The 26,963-nt window shown below is 43.3% G+C and overlaps 1 protein-coding gene across 3 annotated transcripts in view; it reads left to right on the top strand.

Moving 5' to 3' along the window:
• Positions 1-26,963, top strand: part of AOX1 (aldehyde oxidase 1) — an 83,918-nt gene that overhangs the window by 30,390 nt on the left and 26,565 nt on the right. For all 3 annotated transcript variants that reach the window (XM_082630126.1, XM_082630125.1, XM_082630124.1), the window contains 10 exons: positions 201-370; positions 939-1,065; positions 3,291-3,413; positions 6,739-6,835; positions 12,781-12,905; positions 15,204-15,337; positions 16,385-16,472; positions 21,340-21,426; positions 22,267-22,458; positions 24,655-24,882. In XM_082630126.1, coding sequence (XP_082486252.1) covers positions 201-370; positions 939-1,065; positions 3,291-3,413; positions 6,739-6,835; positions 12,781-12,905; positions 15,204-15,337; positions 16,385-16,472; positions 21,340-21,426; positions 22,267-22,458; positions 24,655-24,882 — 1,371 coding nt within the window. The remainder of the gene's footprint in view (positions 1-200; positions 371-938; positions 1,066-3,290; positions 3,414-6,738; positions 6,836-12,780; positions 12,906-15,203; positions 15,338-16,384; positions 16,473-21,339; positions 21,427-22,266; positions 22,459-24,654; positions 24,883-26,963) is intronic.

Here is a 26,963-nt window from a genome sequence, read left to right as displayed (position 1 = left end):
AAATAAGAACAACATCATGGCTATACATCCCAGTTTGCCTACTGAATTATTGAAATAGGCTGACTGTCCTGGTCTTATTAATAGTGACGTTTTTATTTTCGAAAGTGTTCTGGTTTGGATGTAAATTATATAGCTCCCCTCTCATGAGAGATGTGCATAATATGATTATAAAAATGATATGTTGATTATTGATTAAACAGAATGCAGACCCAAAGCAGCTTCCTCAAGACCCAGTTGGCCATCCCATCATGCATCTGTCTGGTATTAAGCATGCCACAGGTGAAGCCATCTACTGTGATGACATGCCTGCAGTGGACCGGGAGCTGTTCTTGACTTTTGTAACAAGCTCAAGAGCTCACGCTAAGATTGTGTAAGTGATAAGGTTTTTACCCAGTAGACAGAAATGATTGCCTTTTTGGCCAAGTCACATTAGTGAAAAGTAACGGTTTGAAGAGGATAAGCTATTTGTTGGCAATGTCCAGTGTATTAGATTTGAAGTGAAATGGGATCAAAGTGTAGGCTTCACCACAGTTTGTCCCTCCATATAATAACTTCATTGTCCCAGGAATTTTTTTCCCAATTGTCTGGCATAGAACTATTGGAGTTTTTTTTTGTTTTTTTTTGCGGTACGCGGGCCTCTCACTGTTGTGGCCTCTCCAGTTGCGGAGCACAGGCTCCGGACGCACAGGCTCAGCGGCCATGGCTCGCGGGCCCAGCCGCTCCACGGCATGTGGGATCTTCCCGGACCAGGGCACGAACCCTTGTCCCCTGCATCGGCAGGCAGACTCTCAACCACTGCACCACCAGGGAAGCCTTATTGGAGGGTTTTGGAGGTATCTTCTCTCTCTCATATCTTATTCTCCGATTAAGCACGTTCTCTGTGGTCTGCAGGCTGCGGGGCCACTCTGAGTAGCCCTGTTCTGTGTGTTCTTATCTAGGTCTGTGGATCTGTCAGAAGCTCTCAGCCTGCCAGGTGTGGTGGACATCCTGACTGAGGAACATCTTCATGGCATCAACTCCTTCTGCCTTTTAACCAAACCTGAGAAACTTCTATCGACAGATGAGGTACTGCATTTTTGCTTTCTGTTTTAAAGGTAACTTCCTCAGTTTATGACACTTCGTATTTTCTTAAAAGATAGCATTGAACTTGGCACATCATAAAGGATTCCAGTATTCTTTGAAGGCTTATTATAAATCACTATATTCTAATAGTGAATTAGTTCAAAAATATTCATTTTCCACGTAAGTAAAGAAGTTGACTAGTTATATAAAAGATACTTGAGTGTTTTATATTTTCTAGTAGTAAGATCATGTGTTGCTTTCATACTTATGAAAGGATATATGAGAAGAGAATAATGACTTTTGTTTTCTCATACTTTCCCTGAGAATCCCTTGCCATTGCCCCAGTCTCAGTCCAACGTCCAAGTTCAAGTGGTAGCTCCACCATGAAGTCTTTCCTTATCCTTTAATCCAGGAGTTCTCTCTCCCTCTCGGAACTCACTCTCTCTCATTCATTCATAGGCCATGTGTTCAACAGGCATCTTTTAAGTGAGCACCTGCTGCCGTAGGTGAACAAGACCCCCGTGGTTCTTGCCCTTGCAGAACTTAAAGTCTGGAGGAGAAGACAACGTGGACCTTTATTGCACTTTCTATCTTCTATTGAGCTTATGTATTTATGTCTATGTCTTACCTATTTCTCCTACCTAGTAAAATGCCTTGAGTGAGAGCCCACGTCTGATTCATCAGCATATTCCATACACTGCTTCCTACAAAGCAGAGTAAATGAGCAGAGGAACAGTGATAGCATTGTTGCCATTTGAACGTTTCAAATGATTAAAACATTGACTACTGTATCTCAGGTTATCAGAAAATGCAGCAAGGGCAGTGTCCAGAAGGTTTTCTGCATAACTCCAGATTCTCAGTTCAGTGTCCAAAAGAGCTTTACCATTTGGAAGAGTCCCTGCCTCTGGCTCTCACTAGCAGACTTAGTTGATAAAAATGAAAGTTTGGTGGCTGAGAGTCTGAAGTCAAGGTTGAACCTCCCCCAAGGCAGAGGACAATGAGGACTATGGCCTTTGCGTAAATGTTAATTAACCAAGCAAAGCCCTCCTGGGCCCCGAGGTGTGTGCGCGTTGATTCTGAGCATCTCAGGGGCGTTTCTGTGTACCAGGTCACAGGGCAAGACCCACGTCTGTGGAGAGCGGAGAACAGAGCTGTTGCGCATGATTGCCTTCGTTAGTTTCATTCCTTTTTTTTAGTATTTGTCCTTAGCACGCTATATCTTTAAAAAATCATTTCATTGCAGAAATTTTAAACACACACAAAAATAGAGACTAGTACAATGAATCCCCATAGGCCCATCACCCAGCTCCAACCATTATTAACACTTGCCATTTTTGTTTCATGTGTCTCCCCACTGCCCCCGCCCACCCATACCCAACACACTTTTGTGTGTGTGTGCTGGATTTAACTTTTCTTTAACTACCATTTTTGTTTGGTGATAAAACTACTATATGGTAATTGTAGAAAAGACCTAATAATCTAATGTCGTTCTTAAAAATGAGTGTGATTATGTTTTGATTTGGATCACAGTAAAAGGTGGGAAAGAGAATCAAAAGGTCGTACGACTTCTTCCAGTCCTGACTATTTTACCTCTCTGGAGCCTTAGTTTTGTTGTTCCCCATCCGCTTTCTACCCTGGTCCCTGGGTGACCTCCTTAGGCCGCCTACCTACGCCACCTGCTGGTGAACCGAAGAATGCTCCAGGCTCGCTCTTGGCTCCTGTAGTCACTTCTCTCTGTGAGAAGCCTGTGTGTGCTCCACCACAGTTCAGGGCAGAGATGGGCTCACCAGCCGTGCTGCGTTATAACTCTCTCCCTCCTTCCTCTCTGGGTGAGATGGTCTGTGACCTTCTGGTGCTCCCGGTTCATGAAGGAGAAGCCACTTCTCGGAATGGCCCAGCTCGTGGTGTGGCAACCCCAGGTCAAACCACGGGACTGACTCTTCTGCTGTACATGAGGCAGCCTCAGACCTGTCCCTCTTCAGCCACTGCTGCCAATGATGCAGCGCAAAGACCTGCACTCTCCCAATGCCTGAGGTCAGCACGCCAACTCTGACAGATGTGCTTCCCTACCGAAGCCTTCGTTAACCACAGCGCTGCGGTTAAGTCACACGTGAAGGGGTCATTTACTGTGTGTCTAGCTCTGTGCTAGCAGGGAGGGGGGAAATGAACGAAAGGAGAGGCCCTGGTGCCTGCCCTCCTTGGAAACAGAGGTCTTTTCTGTGTTGTAGGTATTTTGCGTGGGTGAGCTTGTCTGTGCCGTGATTGCTGATTCCGAGGTTCAGGCAAAGCGAGCTGCACAGCGAGTGAAGATTGTCTACCGAGATTTGGAGCCACTGATCCTGACCATCGAGGTAATGAGTTCAAAGGTTGGGCCAGAAAAGCAGATTTCAGTGGCATATCACTTAAAATGCTTTTGACTGCAGAAACAGGAAAGAAAATCCAACTCAAAGTGGCTTCCAAAAACCAGGGGCTTTGTTGGCCTCAAACTCCATCAGTGTTAGCAAGAAAGCTGATCTTCTGCCTCTCCTCCTTGCTGCCCATGGTACAGGCTTTATCTCCTGTGGTGACAGGTTGGCAGCCAGGAGCTTCCAGTTCACGTCCAGTAAGCAAGAAAGAATGCCATTGTCCCAACATCCCACGAGTCCTGGGATCCGGCCTCATCAGGCACTTAGGTCACATCCCTCTCTGGATTCATGACTGGCAAGAACTGGTGGTTACTGCTGGAGGGGGGGTCAGATTTCTTGGCGGTTTATGGGCTGTATGGGGGAGTGATGGAGACCTAAACAGAAATCTGAGCACTATTTGGAAGGGGACAGGTGAAAAGAATGCTGGATGGGTAACCAACAATGTTCAGGAGAGGGGACACACCCTAGGACTCCATATACACCTTCACCCAGACTCTTTCAGGTACCCGGTGAGAACCAACAAGATGCTCTGTGAAACATATATTACAGACACTAGTTTTAGATCCTTTAATGCATATCTTAAGTAAGTATGAGAAATAGATCCTATGATGCCTACAGCTATTTTGGCAACGTAAACAAATTGGGGAACTGCTTTTCCTATCCTGTTTTTTAAAAAGGATTTTGAAATTTATAAAGGTTTTCAGACTCATCTCCATGAAATGAGTATTCTTCTGCATATATTTCATTGGTTCTTATAATTTACTAAGTAATAAAAGCACGAAAGTTGGGAAAGCATCATGAATAGATAAGATTCAGCACATACAGACTCAGTGTAATCTCGGAATACAATATTATCTCCACAACATAATAAATAAGTTGGGCTCTAGGTGACTAGCATGCTCTGAGGCAGAAAATAAGGAAATGAGTTGGCCAAGATTAGTGTCTCCAGGAGAACTTGGCCTTGGGTATGTTTCCTATCATGCTGCTTTATGCCAAGGAACATAGAGTTTGTTTCTGGACAATGTCCTCTGTGTTCTGAAATTAAAATAAAATCATGTCAAGGAGACAAAAATATAAAAGTTTAGTTGGAGTCAAAGAGTGATTATGCTTTCCAAATTTTCCTGGCCAGTTTCAAATTCAAACATTCTGTTCCCTTCTTAAACCCTTTTCATTCATATGTTGCCTGCTCTGCTTGCTTACTTTATACATTCCTTCCTCAACATTTTGTTTTAGAGTTAGGCTTACTTCTTAGTAAGAAATTATGTCCGTAATACTTTATCAAAAAATCTTGTTTGTAATTCTTTGCCCAATCCCAGTAGCTAAATATCTTCCCTTCCCCCTCACCCCGCTTTCCAGCCAAATAAAACTCCAAATAAGCAAATAGATACTACTCTCTTCCCACCCCTTCCCCCGCAACTTGGACCAGCACATCTCTAATTGTCTGCCAGAGAATCCCAGCATCAAATACCAAACTTTGACATCGTGGAAAAGAACTACCTCATGTTTATATCAGAGGTTAAGCTCTCCAAGGTTAATCAACTAGATCAAGTAGATTTAATCAAACTGTATAGCAAGGAAATATGCCCTGCTCCCTACACATTACAGTTCTTTTTATCACTTTGCTGACCAAGAAATATTCAGGAAATTAGCTCCAAGTTACTCAAAGAGCAAGCAGCAAGGGAAGTGGAAAAAGATTAAACTTTAAAAAAAATTGGATTTATAAAACTTAATTTCTGTTTTGAACCTAGAATATCTGAGTCTTAGATTAATAAGAAAATCATATGAATTGATTCCATTAGGAAGTGTGTTATCAATCAAAATAGGATAAAAACAAATGGATCTCCATCACTATCACTACTGTTTAACCTAGCCTATGCTTTTTTGAATTTTTAATAGTTTGGATGGGGAAATGCTATCAAAACTCTTGGCTCACGGGGTCAGGCTGATGACCATGGTGAGAAAACTATGCTCTCGACCACAATCTCTCATCAATCGTCATGGTCAACAACGTGACCATAGCTAATACCTAGAGTTCTCTGTGTGTTTACCTTGTTCTAAGCAGGTTTCCTTCATTAACTCACTAAATGTTCACAACAATCCTATGAGGTAAAAACTGTTATTATCCCCATTCTGATGCAGAAGCTGAAAGACACAGTTACCCAGGGTCCAGCACCTGGTCAGCAATAGAAGCAATCAACAGACACTCTATCAAAGACCCTTGGCCCCATGGTAGTAGAAAAAAACCAACCCACTTTTTGAATGGAGGAAATGGCAGGATCACAATAGAACATCCCGTAAGGTATACTGATTGGTCTAGACACCGATTGGTGGCCAGAGGGAACCAGAGTTAGGAGAATCCCTAGCTGCCAGCAGGCTGGAATTTCATAGATGGCCAATAATCCATTGTAGAAATGCTGGCAGGAGCTGGCATGTCACATTTGCCAAGGACCCAGGGATTACAGCAAGATGGATTCCTAAGGATAGGTAAGAAAACCAACCTAGATTATTATAGCTACATCCCTGATTATGTGTACCTACTACTGTACCCCTTCAGTAGGCATCTGGGAGAAGCCATTAGGAACCAGAATATAAGTGGATTTGTGGTACCCACTCTGGACTTGTAATGGAATCTTTCTTCCAGGGCTGGAGGTCCCAGGTGCAAATGCTGTACTCATACCCCCAGAGGAGCCTGGGGCTGGCAGGCAAGGCCACCATGTCCTTATCACTAGAGTGTCTTCAGCTAACACTGACAGAGCACTTATTATATGCCGTGTAAGCTCTTTCATGCCTCATTTCATTCTTTTCTTTCCACAACCCTATTGGAGCTATGTGCACAACTCTACCTTCATTTTACAGATGAGGCTCAAAGAGGTGAAGTAATAGACCCACAGTCAAACAGCTGGTAAATGGAGAAAATGGACACAACTCCGACTGGGTCCAGAGCCCAAGATCTAAACCTCTGTGCCTTGTTACATTGGCTGCATAACATGGGCTGTGGAATGAAAAGAATAATCTGCCTGGAAATATTAGTTCCGTAATGGGACCACCTGGTGCTAGGTGTTTTCTGAGCATACTTTTTTTTTTTTTTGAAGTGGACATTTGCATTTGCTCCATGGGGAGTCTTTCTGCAGCCTGGTTCTCAGCTCAGCTCATGCGATTCCAGAGCAAGAGAAGCGCTGCGCAGACTCAGACGATGCAGCATCACATGTGGCTACTGCTGTCGGGCTGGGTCTCTTGCCCCGGGGGCCTCACTTTTCTGTTCTCTTTCTAGGATGCTATACAACACAAGTCCTTCTTCGAGAAAGAAAGGAAACTGGAGTATGGAAATATTGATGAAGCATTTAAAATGGTGGATCAAATTCTTGAAGGTAAAACTATCTGAAAAGAATGATGAGAGGGGAAGCAACCCCGGCCTGCCCAGTTGTTATACAGAGGGTGTCTGTTTTCCTGAAGGTCCGGAAATTGAGGCTCAGAGTGGTGAAGGAGCACCGTCATACAACAGCCACTAAGCCACGAAGCTTTGTGGATTGATAGCTTGTTTAAGGATTTCCAAAGCCCATGTTTCTTTCTGTTTCATCCTTTCTGACTTCTCCCTCCCCCCTTCATCTCTGCTTTCTCCCTGTCTCCCTCCATGTCTCCTTCCCCCACTTCCTTGCAGACTTCCTTTAGTTATGTATATATGTAATGAAAATTAAATTTCCCTCTTGGAAATCAGTTGATTTGAACTTTCCAATAAAATTTTTGTAACTTTTTATTTTGAAGTAATTTTGAATTTTAGAAAAGTTGCAGAAACATTAAAGAAACTCCTAGTTACCCAGATTCCCCAATAGACATTTCATGACACTTGCTTTATCATTCTCTCTGTGTGTGTGTCTCTGTCTCTCTGCCTGTCTGTCTGTCTGTCTCTCTCTCTATATAGAGAGAGACATATACACACACACACACACACACTCACATTTTTTTCTGAGCCATTTGAGAGTAAGTTACTGACTTGATGCCTCTCTCCTCCTAAATACCACAGTGTCCATTTTTCTAAGAACAAGGATATTATCTTACATAAACATACAGTTTTTAAAATCAGAACATTAACATTGACGTAATACTATCATTTAATCTACATACTTTATTTGAATGTTGCCATTTGTCTTAGTGATGTCCTTTATAGCAGGAACAGAAGTGATTTACCGTGGGTCTTAGATATGCCGTGCTGTCATACTGCTGTGCTGTAAAATCTATCCCTAATGCCTGTCATGCAAGATCTGATTAACCCAGATGTGTTGCTGGGTGGGTATGGGCTGTCTGTACCATATCTCAGAGAATAAGGGCAGAGAATAAGTCATTTGCATCTCCTGTCTTCAAGTGAATTTCCAGGATATTAGCCTCAAGTGCATGCTAGATGCTACCATCTCCTTAATTTTTCTCTCCAACCCTGATCTCAAGCACAGGAAGAGTCCTAAAACATACCATCCCAGAGCTGTGCCATATATAATCAGTAAGTTCAGCCACTGAGCTGAAAGCCTGTCATGTCTCTTCACTCCATGGCTGTATAAAACCTGAAGCTGGTCGGAGCTGAGTGGATAATGTCACCTGGAAGCTGTAGCAAAGACACCTTGTACTGTCACCCTGCCAGTATTCCTTGGCATCCTGTCTTACTAGCTGTGTGACTTTGCAGGGCACTTCTCTGGGCTCAGTCTCCTTGTTTCAAAACCACATGGATAGGGGCTTCCCTGGTGGCACAGTGGTTGAGAGTCCGCCTGCCGATGCAGGGGACACGGGTTCGTGCCCCGGTCCGGGAAGATCCCACATGCCGCGGAGCGGCTGGGCCCGTGAGCCATGGCCGCTGAGCCTGCACGTCCGGAGCCTGTGCTCCGCAGCGGGAGAGGCCACAACAGTGAGAGGCCCGCGTAATGCAAAAAAAAAAAAAAAAAAAAAAAAAATCACATGGATAAAATAATACTGACCTCAGTGACCCATTATGAAAATTATAAGAGATAATAAATGTGTGCTTGGCACAAAGCTTGGGGCATAGTAAGAGAGCCATAACTGTGAACAATAATTATTATTAGGTTTGGATATTTTTGTTGTTCTGTAGAAAAGGTTGTCTATTATTGAGGGAACACACCGGCAGGTGTTCATCTATCAAACTCAGTGTTTCCCAGTTTTTCACACTAGAAGATGCTTCTAAGACCTGCCTGGAGATTCCTGTGGGCTTTTCTTGGAATTCTGGAGTTGAAAGACCCAGGGTAGCCCAGGAATTTGTTTTTGATAAATTTTAATTGTGCTCCAGGTGATTCTTAGGGTTAGTAAAATCTAGCAAACATTCATAGGGTGAGTTTGTTTTGTGGGAGAACAGAAGGAAGGAGCATTTTTGTACAGAGTCCCTGGCGAGAGCATCTTGGAAATATCAATATTTAGGGAAGTTCTTCCACTTGTGCCATAAAATGTCCTTGCTCTGTTTTTTCCATAATATGTTTGTGTGAGGATTCAGTTATTGTATTTTTACTCAACATCTTATTTAATTATTTGATTTAGTTAGGTGAAAGTTGTTCAATCTGTCTCTTACTTGAATTTTAACTTCCCATACCCTATCGACAAGTATAAAAGTGAACAGGAAGCTCTAAAAGGGACATTTATACTACTTTTAAGTTTTCATCCTCTTGACTCACTGGTTTGAGGGGTTTTATTCTTACTCTGCAGTTGTCATTTGGATGAAGAATTTTTGACTACTTGTTTCAATGAGAGATAACTGGAGGTCCTGATCATAACAGCACTTAATTGCCCCTTAGGAAAATAGATGCTCCAAGGAAAAGCATATTTAAAAGATTAAATATATTGAGCATCACATCAAGTCTTAGACCGTGTTCTTGAAGGGAATCATATTATTGTTGGCTTTTACCAACTGTGCAGATGTATCTCAGCCCTACGTAATGCTGGTGTCGTAGCCCCAGAGGGGCATTAAAGAACACAGTTTACAGATGAGCCCGCTAAGTCTAGAGAGACAGACAGTTGACCAGGAATCAAATCTATCTACGTTTCCCACCTCTGAAGTTAGCGTTCTCTCCTCTGCATTACACCGCTTCTCATTCATCTCTTTAAAATTCTGTGATCTTGGTTGAGCTTTACACTGACAATTTCGTAGCAGGATTTGCAGGAGATCTCGAAGCCCTGAAACTGGGATTGTCTTCCCCACACCCTGTCCTGTTGGGCATAGTACAGAGAGACTCCTTCTTATCTTAATGGCTTTTCATCTTTAAGGAACTCATTAAAATGTAAATACGCCTAAAGGAATCACTCCTAAACCCATACTGGGGTAACATTTTATCTCAGGGGTTAGTTGAACAAATTGGTTTCCAACCGAGAGAGTTGAGAGCAACACTGTGGGGTGAGGAGAGGGCACCGTGGGTCCAGGGCTACGGGGCTGGGCAGCGCAATGTACCAGGGCCCTAAAACATTGCCTACCTTACAGGTTTAAGTAGAAACAGCTCTGTCTAATACTTTTTAGCTCTGTATTTTTTTCAATGAAGTAGATACTTAACCAAATTAATTCTGAGTGGATAGGTGAAATCACTAATATTGCAAACCATGGATTTTAGCCTCCTGACAAATGGGTTTTTCAATGTACATTTTTGATAAGAGCTTAGATTGAAATTGAGATCTGGGTTCTTGATATTTTAATTTTTATGTTTTATAAAAGAAGTAGAATCTGTTTGTTCTTCTGTACTCTTTCTTTACTCAGATTTTGGATGAGATAGGAAGTCCAGATTCTAATACAAAAAATTTCCTTGGGAATCTCCCTCAAATAATTTACAAATCATTCTTATTGGGTACATTTTTAATTTTTAAAAGTCCTGCCTTCCACCTAACATGATGACTGACGTTGTCGTATTGTGTTGTTTTTTCTTCTGTTTTTCAAACAGTTTTTAGAATTCCACTTTGATTTATGAATAGTGGTTTGAGTGTATTTCTTTGTAAATTTTTTTAGTGGTAGTTCTAGAAGTGAAATTTAAATTACAGTATATCTGGTGGCAACACGTTATCAATTTAAGTAAAGTATAGAAACCTTACCTCCCTTTACATCCTTTTCCTCTCCCTTATTTAAATACAATTGTCTTTAAAAATTTATTCTTCATGCATTGAAAATCACATGAAGCAATGTTATAATTTTGTTTCAAATACAATTTAGAAAACTCAAGAGGAGAAGGAAAGTCTATTGTGTTTGCCCGTTGTTGTCTGCTTACCATTTCTCTCTCACCTTCCTGATGTTCCAAGATTCCTTTAAAAAAAAAAAAACTTTCCTGTTTGTTTCAAGAACTCTTAGCCAGTCATTCGTTTTGATAGGTCTGTTGAAGACAAACCCTCTCAGCTTTCCTTCATCTGAGAATGTCTTTTTTTTTTTTTTTTTTTTGCAGTACGTGGGCCTCTCACTGTTGCGGCCCCTCCCATTGCAGAGCACAGGCTCCGGACACACAGGCTCAGCGGCCATGGCTCATGGGCCCAGCTGCTCTGCAGCATGTGGGTTCCCGGACTGGGGCACGAACCCATGTCCCCTGCATCGGCAGGCGGACCCTCAACCACTGTGCCACCAGGGAAGCCCCCATCTGAGAATGTCTTTTTAATTTCTTTTTTATCCTTGAAAGATATTTTCACTGAATATAGAATTCTGAGTTGACAGGTCTTTTAGCACTTGAAGAAAGATGTTGTACCAGTTCTTCTGGCCTCCATGGTGTCTGATGAGAAATCTGCTGTCTTTTGAAGTATTTTTCCCCAGTAGGAGAGGCAGTGTTTTTCTCTCTCTTCTTTCAACATATTTTGTTTTTAGTTTTCAGAAGTTTGACTGTGATGTGTCTTGGCATGAGTTTCTTTGGTTTATCTTCTTTGGGATTTACTCAGCTTCTTAAATCTGTAAGTTGGTGTCTTTTACCAAGTTTGGGAAATTTTCACATATTACATCTTCAAATACTCGACTTTAATGACACAAATGTTCAGACTTTAATTTTAATCACAAATGTTTCTGAGGCTCTGCTCATTTTCTTTTCAGTCTATTCTCTCTATTGCTCAGGTTGAGCAATTTCTATTGTTCTGTATTCTTGTTCCCTGATGATTCCCACTGTTCTCTCTATTCTGTTGTTGAGCTCATCCACTGAGCTCCTTATATTTTGAGTGTTGTATTTCTTAGTTCTAAAATTTCCATTTTGTTCTTTTATATCTTCTGTTTCTTTGCTGAGATTTTCTATTTTTTTCATTTGTTCCGAGTGTTTATGTAAATTAAAGCATTTTTATGATGGCTGCTTTAAAATCCTTGACAGATAGTTCCTACATCTGTGTCATCTCACTGTTGGCATCTGTTGATTGTCTTTTCTCATTCAAGTTGAGTTCTTGGTATGAATTATTTCTGATTTTATCCGGTTCACTTTGGATATTATGTTGTAAGACTTTGGATCTTATTTAAATCATCTGTTTTACCAGAACTCCTCTGACCCTGTGTTGGAACGACTGGGGGGTGATGTCTTGTTATTGCCAGGTGGAGCATGGAAGTCCAGGTTCCCTGTAGGGTCCCCATTAACACCACCCCAGTGGAAGGTTTGGGGTACCTCATCACAGCTTGATAAGGGTGGAAGTCTAAGCTCCCCACTCAACTTTTGCAGACAGAGATAGGTCCGCAGTTTTTTCTGTAGTGTTTGGCTAGAGCAGAGTAGGTATTGTCTTGATAGGCTTCCGCTTTCCTCGTCCTTTGGCTAGAGAAAGTAGGCTTTTCTTGGGGGATTTTTTTTCTCTTTGCCTGTTGGTGTTTCTGGATTTCTGCTTCCCTGGCACCAAGTCTGGGATATATGAAGCAAAAAATAACAAAACCCACTGAACTCAACATTGTGTCTTTCCTTGGGTCTCAAAGTTCCTAGCTGGTTTGCCTTCTCCTCTACTTTTCAGAACCTTCTTATGTTTCTTTTATTACATATAATGTCCAGAATTGTTAGCTGTACTTAGAAGAAGGAACAGGGAGAAATGCATCTACTCCATCTTGTCTTGGAACTGGAATTCTCCTTGCTGTAGTATTTTGACTCTGAAAAGTCACACATCTTTATCACTCTGAGACCTACCATGCTGGCAGACATGACACATTCCCCTGCAGAACTCTACTTCAAATATGCAGGTGTAATAAAAGCTAAATATTGTTGTTTGTGGCTCTTTACCATGTAACCCACTGCCCCAGCAGAAACACTGTCAGTGGAATTTCTCTGTAATAAGATAACACCTGAGGGGTGCTACCTGTCCTATCTGACTGCCTCCTTGATTCTGGAATATTTTCGTCTAACAGGTGAAATACACTTGGGAGGTCAAGAACATTTTTATATGGAAACCCAAAGCATGCTTGTTGTTCCCAAAGGAGAGGATCAAGAAATTGATGTCTATGTGTCCACACAGTTTCCCAAATACATACAGGTAATGTGGGGACCATTATGGAGGGGACATGGCTAAGTGGTTTCTGTCAATAAGATATACCAAGAACAATTTAGAACATTTTAGAAACTGAAGGAGTTTGGAATACTAATAGCCATATCCATTTGGGTATTAATAACCATACAACTTTAAAACTTTTAAGATAGTATTATGAAAGTAATGGCCTTCTGTTTGTGGATCTGTAACTTTAAAATCACTTATGGGATCAGCCGGTCTCTTTTTCTATACTCTTGGCACTGTTAAGAACATGAAAGAAATGATGACTGTAGTCAACACTGCTGTATTATATATGAAAGTTGTTAAGAAACAGATCCTAAGAGTTCTTGTCACAAGGAGAAATTTTTTTCTTTTAATTGTATCTATATGAGATGGTGGATGTTAACTAGACCTATTGTGGTAATCAATATACGTAAATCAAACCATCATGCTGTGTACCGTAAACTTATATAGTGATGTATGTCAATTATTGCTCAACAAAACTGAAAAAAAACCCAAAATTTAACAAAGGAAGGCCTGCCCTCCAAAACTTAACAGTCACCTAACTCACACGAAGCAATTAGGAAATAGTATTGGGCAGAATGCAAGCAACAAACTCAGAATTTACATAGGTGGAAGAATTAAGGGAATGGAGGTTTGTGAAGCCCGAGAATCATCCAGGAAGTCTCATGAAGATGAAGTCTTAAGCTGGGATTTACAGTGGGAATGAGGTTTGTCTAGATGGTGAGAGGAGAAGCCATTTCCAGGGAGTTCCACACCAAGATCAAATGCCACTCATTCGTTCATTCATTCATTCACTTGTCCCTTCTGCAAACCCTTTTTGCCTGTGTCCTATATGCCAGGCAGCACGCGTGTAAAGAAGGAGGAATAGGGCTTCCCTGGTGGCGCAGTGGTTGAGAGTCCGCCTGCCGATGCGGGGGACGCGGGTTCGTGCCCCGATCCCGGAGGATCCCACGTGCCGCGGAGCGGCTGGGCCCGTGAGCCATGGCCGCGGAGCCTGTGTGTCCGGAGCCTGTGCTCCGCAGCGGGAGAGGCCACAGCAGTGAGAGGCCCGCGTACAGCAAAAAAAAAAAAAAAAAAAAAAAAGAAGGAGGAATAATACGAAGACTGCCCAAGCTGAATGTGCCTGGGGTGGCTGGTTTAAGCATCAGGGTGAAAGTAAGGGGAACAAACACTGGGGTCTTGATTCAGTAGGTCACAAGGAGCCAGTGTCATTACCAGAGCAAGTAGGAATGTGGGAATGTGGAGAATGAGGCCTCTTAGAAGGTGGAACACTAAGAAGGATCAGGCGAACTCCATTCCATTCCTGTTCTGCCTCTCACTCCCTGTGTGACGTTGGTCCCATCACTTCATTCCTCTTGGGCTCCCCACGTATAAAAATGAGTTATTAAGACTTAATGACCTGGACTTCCCTGGTGGTGCAGTGGTTAAGAATCCACCTGCCAATGCAGTGGACATGGCTTCAAGCCCTGGTCCAGGAAGATCCCACATGCCATGGAGCAACTAAGCCCATGCACCACAACTACTGAGCCTGCGCTCTAGAGCCCACGTGCAACAACTACTGAGCCCGCGCGCCTAGAGCCCATGCTCCGCAATAAGAGAAGCCACCGCAATGAGAAGCCCGTACACCGTAACGAAGAGTAGCCCCCGCTTGCCGCAACTAGAGAAAGCCTGCGCGCAGCAACAAAGACCCAGTGCAGGCAAAAATAAAAAATAAAAGTAAGAACAAATAAAAAAATAAATAAACTTATAACAGCAACAACAAAAAAGACTTAATGACCTCAAACATTAGGATGGCAAGGAAGAGCAAGGCCTACATCCAGGAAAGACCCACCAGGCACTGAATCCAAATGGGAGGTGAGGAGTGCTCATTCTCCAGTGGAGACAGTGGTGTGCAGGGAAAAGACCCAGTCTGAGAGAGGCTTGGAAGGCCACGAAATCTCACTGCTGCAGGAAACATATCCCTAGGGGTTAGTCTGAAAAGGATACCTTGGGTGTAGTTCATGGGGAAAAATTTTTTTTAATTTTATTATCACAAAAATATCTCGTTGATATTGGAAGGACTACTTAATATTAAGGATAGTTTTGGTGCTGTCATTACAGCTAAATACTACTGAGATCAGCACGGATGCATGCTTAGGTTACTGGAAATCATCCCATTATTTAGTATAACCACACAATTTGTGTATCATGTACAACATTAAGGGATCAAAATGTGTAAGGACTATTCCCACTCCCTTGCTGCAGATGGGTCAGATTAATGAGAACTGTTATCATTCACAGGACATAGTTGCTTCAACCTTGAAGCTCCCAGCTAACAAGGTCATGTGTCATGTAAAGCGTGTTGGCGGGGCTTTCGGGGGGAAGGTGATGAAAACTGGCATCATGGCAGCCATCACCGCATTTGCTGCAAACAAGTAAGTGGGGAAAATCTGTTAAGTAGACTAAAAATAAAATGAGGTCACATTGAATATTTTCAACACTGTGGTTAAGGAGGAAGAATCTGGGTCAAGGTTATTTAAAATCACATATAATATACAAATATACAAACAAGCTGCCAGCTTGTTACAACTTCTTTCTTTTATATTGTCAAACTACATACTATAAAAACAAAAATGAGAATCAATTACTGAAAAGAGTAAAAACCACAGTAAAATATATAATACCTGGAGAGTAGACAGAAGCAGATCCTGAAAGGGTGGGGTTACTTGTCCTTAGCACTTGTATATCTACATAGGTCAGCTCAACCTTTTGAGGTAGACATTTATATCTATCTATATATCTACACCTGTACATATCTCAAAAGGTTTATATACATATAGATAGATATAAATATGTGTATCTCAAAAGGTGTGTGTGTGTGTGTGTGTTTTCACCTTAATTTAAATGGAAAATTTGCTTCTGTTAGGCTTACCTTTATTTATAGTACCATTTTCCTTTAAGGGTGTCAGAATATAACCATAGGAAATTGTCTTTGGAACAGGCACACCTTTATTTCTTAGCTTAATTTCTTTGCTAAGTAATGTACGTCAGTTCCTCTGCCCCATGACACAAAAAGACCTTCATTCCAGACCTGTCTTATCAGGGAACACTTGGCAGTCAGACACCACTTGAGTTCCTCCATTTGTAACCATCTATAATGTGGCCTTGGGACTGTTTGCCTATCATGGAGGGGATTATCACAGTGGGAAATAACCCCAAAGCAATACCCCAGAGCCTTGGGCCCGACAGCCCTCTTGCATAAGTAGTGAGTGCCAGGCACTGTGCCCTGACCCAAAGGAAGAGGAGGTCACTGGTGTATGCCTGAGAGCAGCACAGCCTGGGCTCAGGGAGTCACTCTGCTGTTCTGCAGTGTGTGTGGATGCCACCAGGCTCTCACTAGGAGTTACATAAACCCCAGATAATACCTGTTAGGTAAAAGAGTTTACCTCTCCCGATTTTTTTTTTTTTTTTTCCTGTTTTAGGCATGGTCGTGCAGTCCGCTGCATTCTGGAACGAGGAGAAGACATGTTAATAACTGGAGGCCGCCACCCTTACCTTGGAAAGTATAAAGTGAGTAGAAGGATGGGGGATTTATGTTGTAAATATAACATTACAGAAATGCAGAGGGCAGCATCTGGCTACTCTCTACTGGGGAATAACAGTGAGCAGATCAACAAATTGTGTGTCACACTTTCTCTTCCTCGTGCTAACTGATTACTGGCTGGTTCAGTGAAGCTTTTCTGCTTCCCTCAAAGATATCAGTTTGTGGAAAAAGTACGAGCTGGTATTGGCTGCTACAGAGAGCATAGCTGGAAAACATGTGAGTATATACATACGTCCATGAAAGTGGATCTGATAACCACACTATGCCCACAGTTTTGTACGTGGGAGGTAAAAACAGAATAATTTCTGTAACAATAATGTTATGCGAAGTTGCAAATGCTTGCCAACAGCTTTCTCATTTATCAATATGTCAAAGGTATTTTGGTAAAACTCTGTACCAGAAATTCCTAATTCGTAGAAAAGTTTCCGTAGCAGAAAATAAGTATTCTTTTGCTTTATAAGAAATAAGTTTACTTGTCAGAATGGGCTAACTGCTCTAACAACTAAAAACTCTCTGGGGGGCTTACCTGGTGGCGCAGTGGTTGGGAGTCTACCTGCCAATGCAGGGGACACAGGTTCGAGCCCCGGTCCGGGAGGATCCCACATGCCGCGGAGCGGCTTGGCCCGTGAGCCATGGCCGCTGAGCCTGCGCGTCCGGAGCCTGTGTTCCGCAACGGGAGAGGCCACAACAGTGAGAGGCCCGCGTACCGCAAAACAAAACAGAACAAAACAAAAAAAACTCTCTGGGACTTAGACCTTTTTTGTGTTAACTCTTGCTCAAGTAACAGCCCAGTGTAATCAGAGGAGGGTGGGAGGTGGGCGGAGAACAGGAGAGAACCCTGCTGCACAGAATCGCTCATGGACTCAAGCTTTTTCCATCTAGTAACACCACCATCCTCCCCTCAGACCGCACTGTTGAATATGGAAGCCACTAGGCACATACGGCTATTTAAATTTAAATCTACTAAGTTAAATGAAAGTTAAAATTCAGTTCCAGGGCTTCCCTGGTGGCGCAGTGGTTGAGAGTCTGCCTGCCGATGCATGGGACTCAGTTTCATGTCCCGGTCCGGGAAGATCCCACGTGCCACGGAGCGGCTGGGCCCGTGAGCCATGGCCGCTGAGCCTGCGCGTCCGGAGCCTGTGCTCCGCAACGGGAGAGGCCACGACAGTGAGAGACCCGTGTACTGCAAAAAAAAAAAAAAAAAAAAAAAATTCAGTTCCACAGTTGCATTAACTATATTTCAAGTGCTCAATAACCACCTGTGGCTAGTGGCTGCCATATAGGACAGGCAAATAGAGATCATTGCCATCATCACAGGAAGTTCCATTCGTTAGCACTGCCCTAAAGACTCTTTGTCCTCCAGTGGATTTTCTGCAGAGGGCAGCAGACAAGGGAAGGGAAGGGAAGAGAGGGGGCAGAGTGTTCTGTGGGAGATGTTTTGAGCACCAGGCCTGGAAGTGGTGGCCCTTGCTTTAATCGCCACATTATTGGCCAGAACTTTGCCACCTAACTGCAAAGGGGCATGGGAAATGTAGTCTTCCTGCATGCCCAGGATGAAAGACAACAGGATTTGTTGAACACATCACATCGTTTCTACCACAACTGGTGTACCTGCATACATATTGTTAGAAGATAACGAATGTATCTATTTCAACTTACATTCACCCTAAGCTATATTTTGAATTGGGTTTAGTGCAACATAGATTTATTAGAGCAACCTTTGTCCTGAAGGAGGCCACATTTTAGCCGTTGAGGGGGAAATAAGACTTACACATATGAAGTCATTATGAAAACATAATAATCTCAGGTTAAAGGAGGAGGTGCACATAGTAAAACTATGGGGAGAGATGAATATGAGTTGGAGTGTGTACAGGAAACTTCTTAGAGAAGGTGAAACGTAAATGACCTTCAAGAATGGATTGGCAGAAAGAAGGCATACCAGGTGGTGGGAATAGTAGCAGCATAAATGCAGAGGTGGGATACACGTGGCCTGTTTGATAGGGGCAGGAATAAGGGGAGAAGGGGAATTAGAGCACAGAGCGCTTACTGGAAAGTAATGGGAAATAAGGTGGGTTGGGTTAGGTGATGCCAGACTCAGAGTGGCCTGAGAATCCCAGGATGGGGGGGTTAAACTTGATCTCATAAGATACAGTGAGACTGAGTAGATGCTTGAGCAGTCAAGTGTCATAACCAAACATGGGCGCTTTGAGGGGGAGAATATGATGGCACTGGGCAGGATGACCTAGCGAGGAGGGAGGACGCACACCACCTGGGGGCAGCTGATGCTTTCAGACATGAAGCAGTTGGGGTCTGGCTATGATAGGAAGATGTAGAAAAAGAGCTGGGTCCAAGAGCTATTATAAAATAAAATAGAATTTGGTGACAAACTTAGCAAAATATAATGGAGAATAAAAACCACAAACATGCCTTGGAGGTTTCTGATAGAGCCAAGTTGGAAGGAGGAAACAGTCTAGATGGACAGGGATGAGTTTATTTGTGTGTTTGGAGAAGAAGTGACAGTGGGACATTTAAAAGTGGAAATGTCCTTTATCGATATGGGACTTTATTGAAAAGACTGGATTATAAGTTACAGAAACCATCAGCGTAGTGATGAGTAAAACCTTGAGGAAATAATGTGTTCTGATGGAGGGTAGTATGAGGACAGGAGATGATATTAATAATATTTACAGTAGTAGTATTTAGGATACTTGCTAGGTTTCAGTCACTGGCTTATGATTTTCCCTGCATTACCTTACTTATTGCCAGGTCACAGATAGTCAGAGAGGTTATATGACTTGCCCGAGATCACAGAGTGGGTTAAGTGGCAGAACCAGGACTCAGACTTAAACTGCTGAATTCACAGTTCATGCCCTTGACTTCGGTTTGAATTTGGTTCCAGTCAACAAAAATCATTAAAATAAACTTTACTTTTATTATTATTATTATTTTTTTTTTGGCTACGCCACATGGCTTGCAGGATCTTAGTTCCCCGATCAGGGATCGAACCCAGGCCCCGGCAATGAAAGCACAGAGTCCTAACCACTGGAGCACCAGGGAATTCCCAAAATGAACTTTAATAAGTTCAGAAATATTGAATACATCTTAAAAGCAAGGAAGATATTTATTTAAAAGACCTCCAGCAGCACCAAATGCTGCTGAGAATTGTGATGAAATTGGGCCCTATGAGAAAAATGTGCAGAGTCCATTACGTGCAGGCCACCAGATTTGGAGACTAGAAGATCGCTGGCTTTAGGGGAAAAGGTTTTGGTGGAAATATGAGGATGGGAGTCAGAATTCAAGAGCTTATGGTGAGAAAAAGAGGTCAAGAAATATGCAGTTGATTTGCTTTAGGAGGAGAAAAAAGATTGAACAGTAGTGACAGATTAAACAGGAGGGGTTTTTTGTGTGTTTGTTTTGCTTTTATATCTTTCTCTATCCTTCCTTTTTTATTGTTATTATATTTATTTGTGGCAAAATACACATAACATAAAATTTACTATCTTAACCTTTTTTTTTTTTTTTGCGGTACACGGGCCTCTCACTGTTGTGGCCTCTCCCGTTGCGGAGCACAGGCTCCGGATGCACAGGCTCAGTGGCCATGGCTCACAGGCCCAGCCGCTCCGTGGCATGTGGGATCCTCCTGGACCGGGGCATGAACCCGTGTCCCCTGCATCAGCAGGAGGACTCTCAACCACTGAGCCACCAGGGAAGCCCAATCTTAACCATTTTTAAGTGTACAGTTCAGTGGCATTATTAAGTACAGTCACGTTGTGCAGTCATCACCATCCATCTCTGGAATTCTTTTCACCTTGCAAAAGTGAAACTCTGTACCCATTAAGCAATAACTCCCCATTCCTTCCTCTCCCAACAGCCCCAGGAAACCACCATTCTACTGTCTGTCTCTGTGCATTGGAGTACTTTGGGTGCCTCACATAAACAGAACCATACAGTGTTTGTCCTTTTGTGACTGACTTATTTCACTTAGCATAATGTCCACAAAGTTCATCCATGTTGTAGCATGTGTCAGAATTTTTTCCTTCCTTTTTTTTGGCTGAATAATATTCCATCATATGTATATGCCATATTTTGTTTCTCCACTCATTTATTGATGGACACTTGAGTTGCTTCTACCCCTTGTGAATAATGTTGCTGTGAACATAGGTATACATATATCTCCCTGATATCCTGCCTTCAATTCCTTTGGCTAAATACCCAGTTGCACCATTTTACCTTGCCACCAAGAGTGCACAAGGGTTCCAGTTTCTCCACGTCTGCACCAACACATTGTTTTGTTTCTGTTTTTTGGGGTTTTTTTTTTTTTTGCTATAGTAGCTATTCTAATGGATGTGAGGTGGTATCTTATGGTTTTGATTGGCATTTCCCTAATTATTAGTGATGCCGAGCATCTTTTCATGTGCTTGTTACCCATTTTGTATATTTTCATTGGAGAAGTGTCTATTCAAGTCCTTTGTCTACTTTTTAATCAGGTTGTTTGGGGCTTTTTGTTGTTGAGTTGTAGGAGTTCTTTATACATCCCAGATATTAACCCCTTATCAGATATATGGTTTGCAAATATTTTCTCCCATTCTCTGGATTGCCTTTTCACTCTGTTGATTGTATCCTTTGATACTGGGAAGTTTTAAATTTTGATATAGTCCAATTGATCTGTTTTTTCTTTTGTTGCTTATGCTTTTGGTGTCTTATCCAAGAAATTGTCAAATCTAATGTCATAAAATTTTTCATCTATATGTAGAGGGTTCACAAGTGACAGAGTAAACTTTAGAGAGACTTGGTCCCCAGAACCAGTATCAAAGGTCCATTCTCTTTCCCCAGGCTGGATTCATGCACGATGGCAGAATCCTGGCCCTGGATGTGGAGCATTATGGCAATGGAGGTGCCTCCCTGGATGAGTCATTACTTGTAAGTGTTTTAATGAGCAAATTCACATTCTGGAAAGTGTTACATAAAATTATTTAATTCAGAAAAAGTGTTCAATAGTTAAATAATATTTCATTATAAAAGCATAAAGATTCGCAATGCAGGGAGCAAGTAGACTCATGTTACTTACTGGTGCCCCCAGGGTGAGCCCAGAGATACTGGCTAAGTCTGCATCTGTGTGTTATCTCCGTGTTTCCCAAACTTAGAGCTCTTTTCCCAGATGCAAGCATTAGACCTTCACCTTGACCCCACTGATGTTTTGAAATGGATACTTCTTTGCTGTAGGGCCACCCTGTGCACTATAAGATGTCCCTCAGTATCATTGGCTTCTATCCAGTATGTGTCAGTGGCGCAGCTACCCTCCAGACCTAACAACCCAAAATATCTCCAGACATTGGCAAATGTCCCAGGAAGGAAGAGGGGAAAATTGCCCCTGGTTGAGAACAAATGCATTAGGCCAAATACCAACATTTTTTTTCCTGTTTTTCAGGATATTTTATTCTGTAAACAGAGAGAGACTCTACATTCTGTAGACTGAGAGGGCCTATGAATGCTTCAAAGGCTTTTGGAAACTTTTAAAACCTGGGGGAAAATGCATTAGCCCTAATGTGAAAATGTAAAAGTAATTATTTCAAAAAAAATTATTCAAATCTTTAAAAATCATTTTACAGTAAAAATGCATTTAATTCGAGACATGGGTCAAGGTTAGCATGTTTGATGTGACGTAGGTCATTTCTGGCCTGATTTTGGTCCGAAGTCTCAGGATGGTAAAACAGGTGCAGAAGGATGAGGTCTCATCACATCAACTCTGGATTTCCCCAGATGATAGAGATGGGACTTCTGAAAATGGAAAATGCCTACAAGTTTCCCAACCTGCGCTGTCGGGCGTGGGCGTGCAGAACCAACCTTCCATCCAACACGGCTTTGCGAGGGTTTGGCTTTCCTCAGACAGGGCTGATCACCGAATCCTGTATCACGGAAGTTGCAGCCAAATGCGGGTTGTCTCCTGAGAAGGTAAAACTGAATTAGTTTCACAGACGAAAGATAGTGAATTTTAGAGGTGGGAGGGCCACTGGGAGTCTTCATGTTGAGGAATTTGGGGTCCATAGGAGCTACATGATTTGCTGGAGGTAACCCAGCTAACTAGTTAATACAGAGCAGGACTCCAGAGTTCAGGGGCCCTTGTCTTACTCGGGCTCCTCAAAAATCCTGGGGCAGAGGGTGTTGAGAAGTGAGCTCTGGATTCATTGTTAGTGAGAAGTCTCCATGGGTTAGAAGTATAACTGCTACTAATAAGTTCTGTCAAACCCTTCTTTCCTCTGCTTCCTTAACATCTTAGGGAGCTGTCATCTGAGTCATTTCAGTTACTAAAATGGCCTCCTTTCTGTTCTTTAAGTCTTGGTCCCAATTTCATTCATTAAAAAGCTCGGTTCCCTTCCCAGGATCCTGGAATAGAGTTGGGGTGGGCAGAAGGTGTGCCCTCTGCCCCCTTCTCCCTCCCGTGAGGACCAGGGAAAACAGACAGCATCTCCCCAGCTGACTTCTCCCAGCAAGCTCTCTGTCCTCTTCTTGGTTAGATGGAGCCACTTTTCAAGTATGTTGTCTCCGGGCTCCATTTCTGCCAGCCCTCTCAGAAATCGACAGTCCCCTGCAAGCATTAAATCTCCTACTGACCCTCAGCTGGCCCCTCACGCAGCATCCCCTGAATCCCGCGCCTCTTGGCCCCATGCTGCAGCCATCCATGGAAAGCCCCAGTCCCTGATTCATCTACCTCCTTCCCCCCCAGCACTAGAATTTGTGACCATAGGCAGGAGCCATCATCTTTATGTCTCTTGAACTTGGGTGGGGGGCCCTTGCCCCTCCCTTCCTGGCTGTCTCACCATGGCCTCTTTCCCACATGTGCTGTCACATTGGTAGCACTAGGAGGAGGATCAGCTAATGACCTCCCTTCATCTCCAGAGAAGATGGAGGAGAGAGTAGCCGTCCTTCAAAACACCACAGCAGGGATTTCCCTGGTGGTCCAGTGGTTAAGATCCGCACTCCCAATGGAGGGGGTCTGGGTTAGATCCCTGGTCAGGGAACTAGGTACCACATGCCGCAACTAAAGATCCCACGTGCTGCAACTAAAGATCCCATGTGCTGCAACTTAAGATCCTGTGTGCCACAACTAAGACCCAGCACAGCCAAATAAATAAATAAATTTTTTTAAACCCCAAAAAACAACAACAACAAAAACACATTCCCCAAAATGGCACAGCTCACTAATTTCCAGTCATCCTTTTATAATGATCTGAGACTTTTTGGAGGGGGAGATGGGAAGAAGATATGTCTATAATGGCCCCTGTCAGCTTGGGGAGAGGGCTGGCCTCAACTGCTGAGAGTTTTCTCAGCTGAGAATGTGAAGTACTTGACCTTTTGTTCTCAGCTGGGCGCCTTAGTCACCAATTTCTGGGAATTCAGGAAGAATTCTACTCTGCTTCAGACATCCTGGGATAGAATCTCTTAATTGGCTTTTCATCCTAGTTATGGGCTATATTTAAACAAACTTTCATAGTTTCCTGTTTGGAAGTGAGTGGTCTTCTCTTGCCTCAGCATCTGAAAATTGAAATCACACGGATCATGTAGCCTGGAATTAAATTCAGCATTACCTTTCAACAGATACTCACAAGTACAACTGGAATTAAGAGTCCACGGTGTACCTAGACTGCACTGTTGAGTTATATAAGGAATATGAGGCAAGGAGTCCTTCCTCTGAACTCACACAAGAGCGGCATCGAAGGCATATAAGTGCTAACACATTTGATAGAGGCTCTGAGTAGAGGAAGAGGAAGATGTTATGTGTTGGAAAAGGCTTCAGCAAGGAGTAGATTGAACTCAGTTTGGGTTTTCTATGATGAGCAGAATTTGACGAGGAGGACAGTGGGTGGGAGAGACTACGTCTGCCTCGTGCCCCCCGAACCCTTTTTTTTTTTTTTTTTTTTGCTGTACGCGGGCCTCTCACTGTTGTGGCCTCTCCCGTTGCGGAGCACAGGCTCCGGACGCACAGGCTCAGCGGCCATGGCTCACGGGCCCAGCCGCTCCGCGGCATATGGGATCCTCCCAGACCGGGGCACGAACCCGTATCCCCTGCATCGGCAGGCGGACTCTCAACCACTGCGCCACCAGGGAGGCCCGCCCCCCCAACCCTTTTGATCTCCTTCTCTTTTGTAGGTCCGAACGATAAACATGTATAAGGAAATTGATCAAACACCCTACAAACAAGAGATTAATGCCAAGAACCTGATCCAGTGTTGGAAAGAATGCATGGCCATGTCTTCCTACGCCCTAAGGAAAGCAGCTGTAGAAAAATTCAACTCGGAGAATTGCTGGAAGAAGAAGGGGCTGGCAATGGTCCCCCTCAAGTTTCCTGTCGGCCTTGGATCAGTTGCTGCTGGTCAGGTTAGTTCTCCAAACAGACAAATCAAAAGGTGTTGAGGAAACTTTCCATTAAGGTGGATTAGCCATATGGTTGCAATATCTAATTGTTCAACTTCCCCAAAGCTGTGCTCCGTCCAACTAGTTTTTCTCCAGAGGAGACGAGAGCTACTTTGCCCACTTCCCCAGGGTTGGTGACAAGCATTCTTGCTGGGAAATTGGGAGACCCAGCACCTATTCCTGGCCTTGGAATTGAACAGCTGAGTTAGCTCACTGTGGGCCCATATCACTTAAGTATAAAATAAGGGTGGGGACCAATGACCCCCAAGACTCCTCTTCAGCTACTCTGATTCTGTGAGATAGAAACAGGAAATGAAATAATAACAAGAAGCTGCGAGGCAGTCAGTGTTCCTCCCCTTTTTGGTGGGTTGGGGAAAATTACATCCAGAAAAATAAATCATTTAAATAGCTTTTCAAACACAATCATAGAAGTTTGTTTTTCACTTTATAGCCGTTAAAGGTATCATGGGGAGGACTGAAAATCTATTCTTTTTTTTAAAAAATAAATTTATTTATTTATTTTTGGCTGCTTTGGGTCTTCATTGCTGCGCACAGGCTTTCTCTAGTTGGGGCGAGCAGAGGCTACTCTTTGTTGCGGTGCGCGGGCTTCTCATTGCGGTGGCTTCTCTTGTTGCAGAGCATGGACTCTAGGTACACAGGCTCCAGTAGTTGCAGCACGCGGGCTCGGTAGTTGTGGCTCACGGGCCCAGCCGCTGCACGGCATGTGGGACCTTCCCAGCCCAGGGCTCGAACCCGTGTCCTCTGCGTTGGCAGGCAGATTCTTAACCACTGCGCCACCAGGGAAGTCCTGAAAAATCTATTCTTGTTGTTTACTTTCTTTAATTGATTAAATGAATTCCCTGCTTGGTTGCTAAACCTCACTTGCAGGTTCCACCTCTTCATTCTTGAGTGGAACTTACCCTGGTCAGCTGGTGGTCTTTATTGTCGCTCATTGTACAGCAGGGACGTGGGAACCCTGTTCCCTATGTTCTTACGTGTCCGTGTGTGTATCTATACATACATGTGGATGAGGCGGCAGAGCCCTCAAGACTGTAGTCACTCCCCTTCGCAGAGTTCACACCTTTGGCTGAACCGTGAAGAAGGTACAGCAGGTGTGTGTGTTGAGCGCTGACAGAATAGGGATCAGTGGGGGTGGGGCCGTGAGGAGCACTAGTGTGTAGGCCGTGTGATGGGGAGGCCAGGAAAAGCAGGCAGGAAGGCCCTTCCCCCATTTCCACACCCATCATCCACCCATCTATCCTGACTCAGCCTCGATGAAATCACCAGAACGTTTTCACGCAGCTTTGATTGTGGTGGGTTAACGCAGAGGGGCGTCTAACAGCACAGTGGTGATCTGAGTGCAGCCTTCCTATGCCTCTCCTGTTTACGACGGCAAAACAGCACAGATGTTGTTTAGTCATCTGCCTACGATTTACTCAGATGAGAGAGTCAAGAGGCTCTGGTTGAGGAATAAAGGCAAAAACAAGGTTATTTATTTATTTATTTATTTATACAGTTTGAATTTCTTTTTTTTTTTATTAGTTTCTGCTTTATAACAAAGTGAATCAGTCATACATATACATCTGTTCCCCCATCCCTTCCCTCTTGCGTCTCCCTCCCTCCCACCCTCCCTATCCCACCCCTCCAGGCGGTCACAAAGCACCGAGCTGATCTCCCTGTACTATGCGGCTGCTTCCCACTACCTATCTACCTTACGTTTGGTAGTGTATATATGTCCATGCCTCTCTTTCGCTTTGTCACAGCTTACCCTTCCCCCTCCCCATATCCTCAAGTCCATTCTCAAGTAGGTCTGTGTCTTTATTCCTGTTTTACCCCTAGGTTCTTCATGACTTTTTTTTTCTTAAATTCCATATATATGTAAAAACAAGGTTATTAAAAAGGAAAGGAAGGGGGAAAACTATCCCTAGAAAAGGGTTAGTGAGCAGTGACTCTTTGTATATAGTTCTGGGGCAAACTGATTAGCCAGCTGGCAGCAAAGAGGTCAGTCTGGGCCAGCTGTCCTTGAGTACGCTGACCAGGATCAT

This window comes from Mesoplodon mirus, assembly GCF_964341445.2.
Source record: "Mesoplodon mirus genome assembly, chromosome: 8".
NCBI classification, from domain to species: domain Eukaryota; kingdom Metazoa; phylum Chordata; class Mammalia; order Artiodactyla; family Ziphiidae; genus Mesoplodon; species Mesoplodon mirus.
The sequence above is the reverse complement of the archived record's forward strand: the minus strand, read 5'-3'. Positions and strand labels throughout refer to the sequence as shown.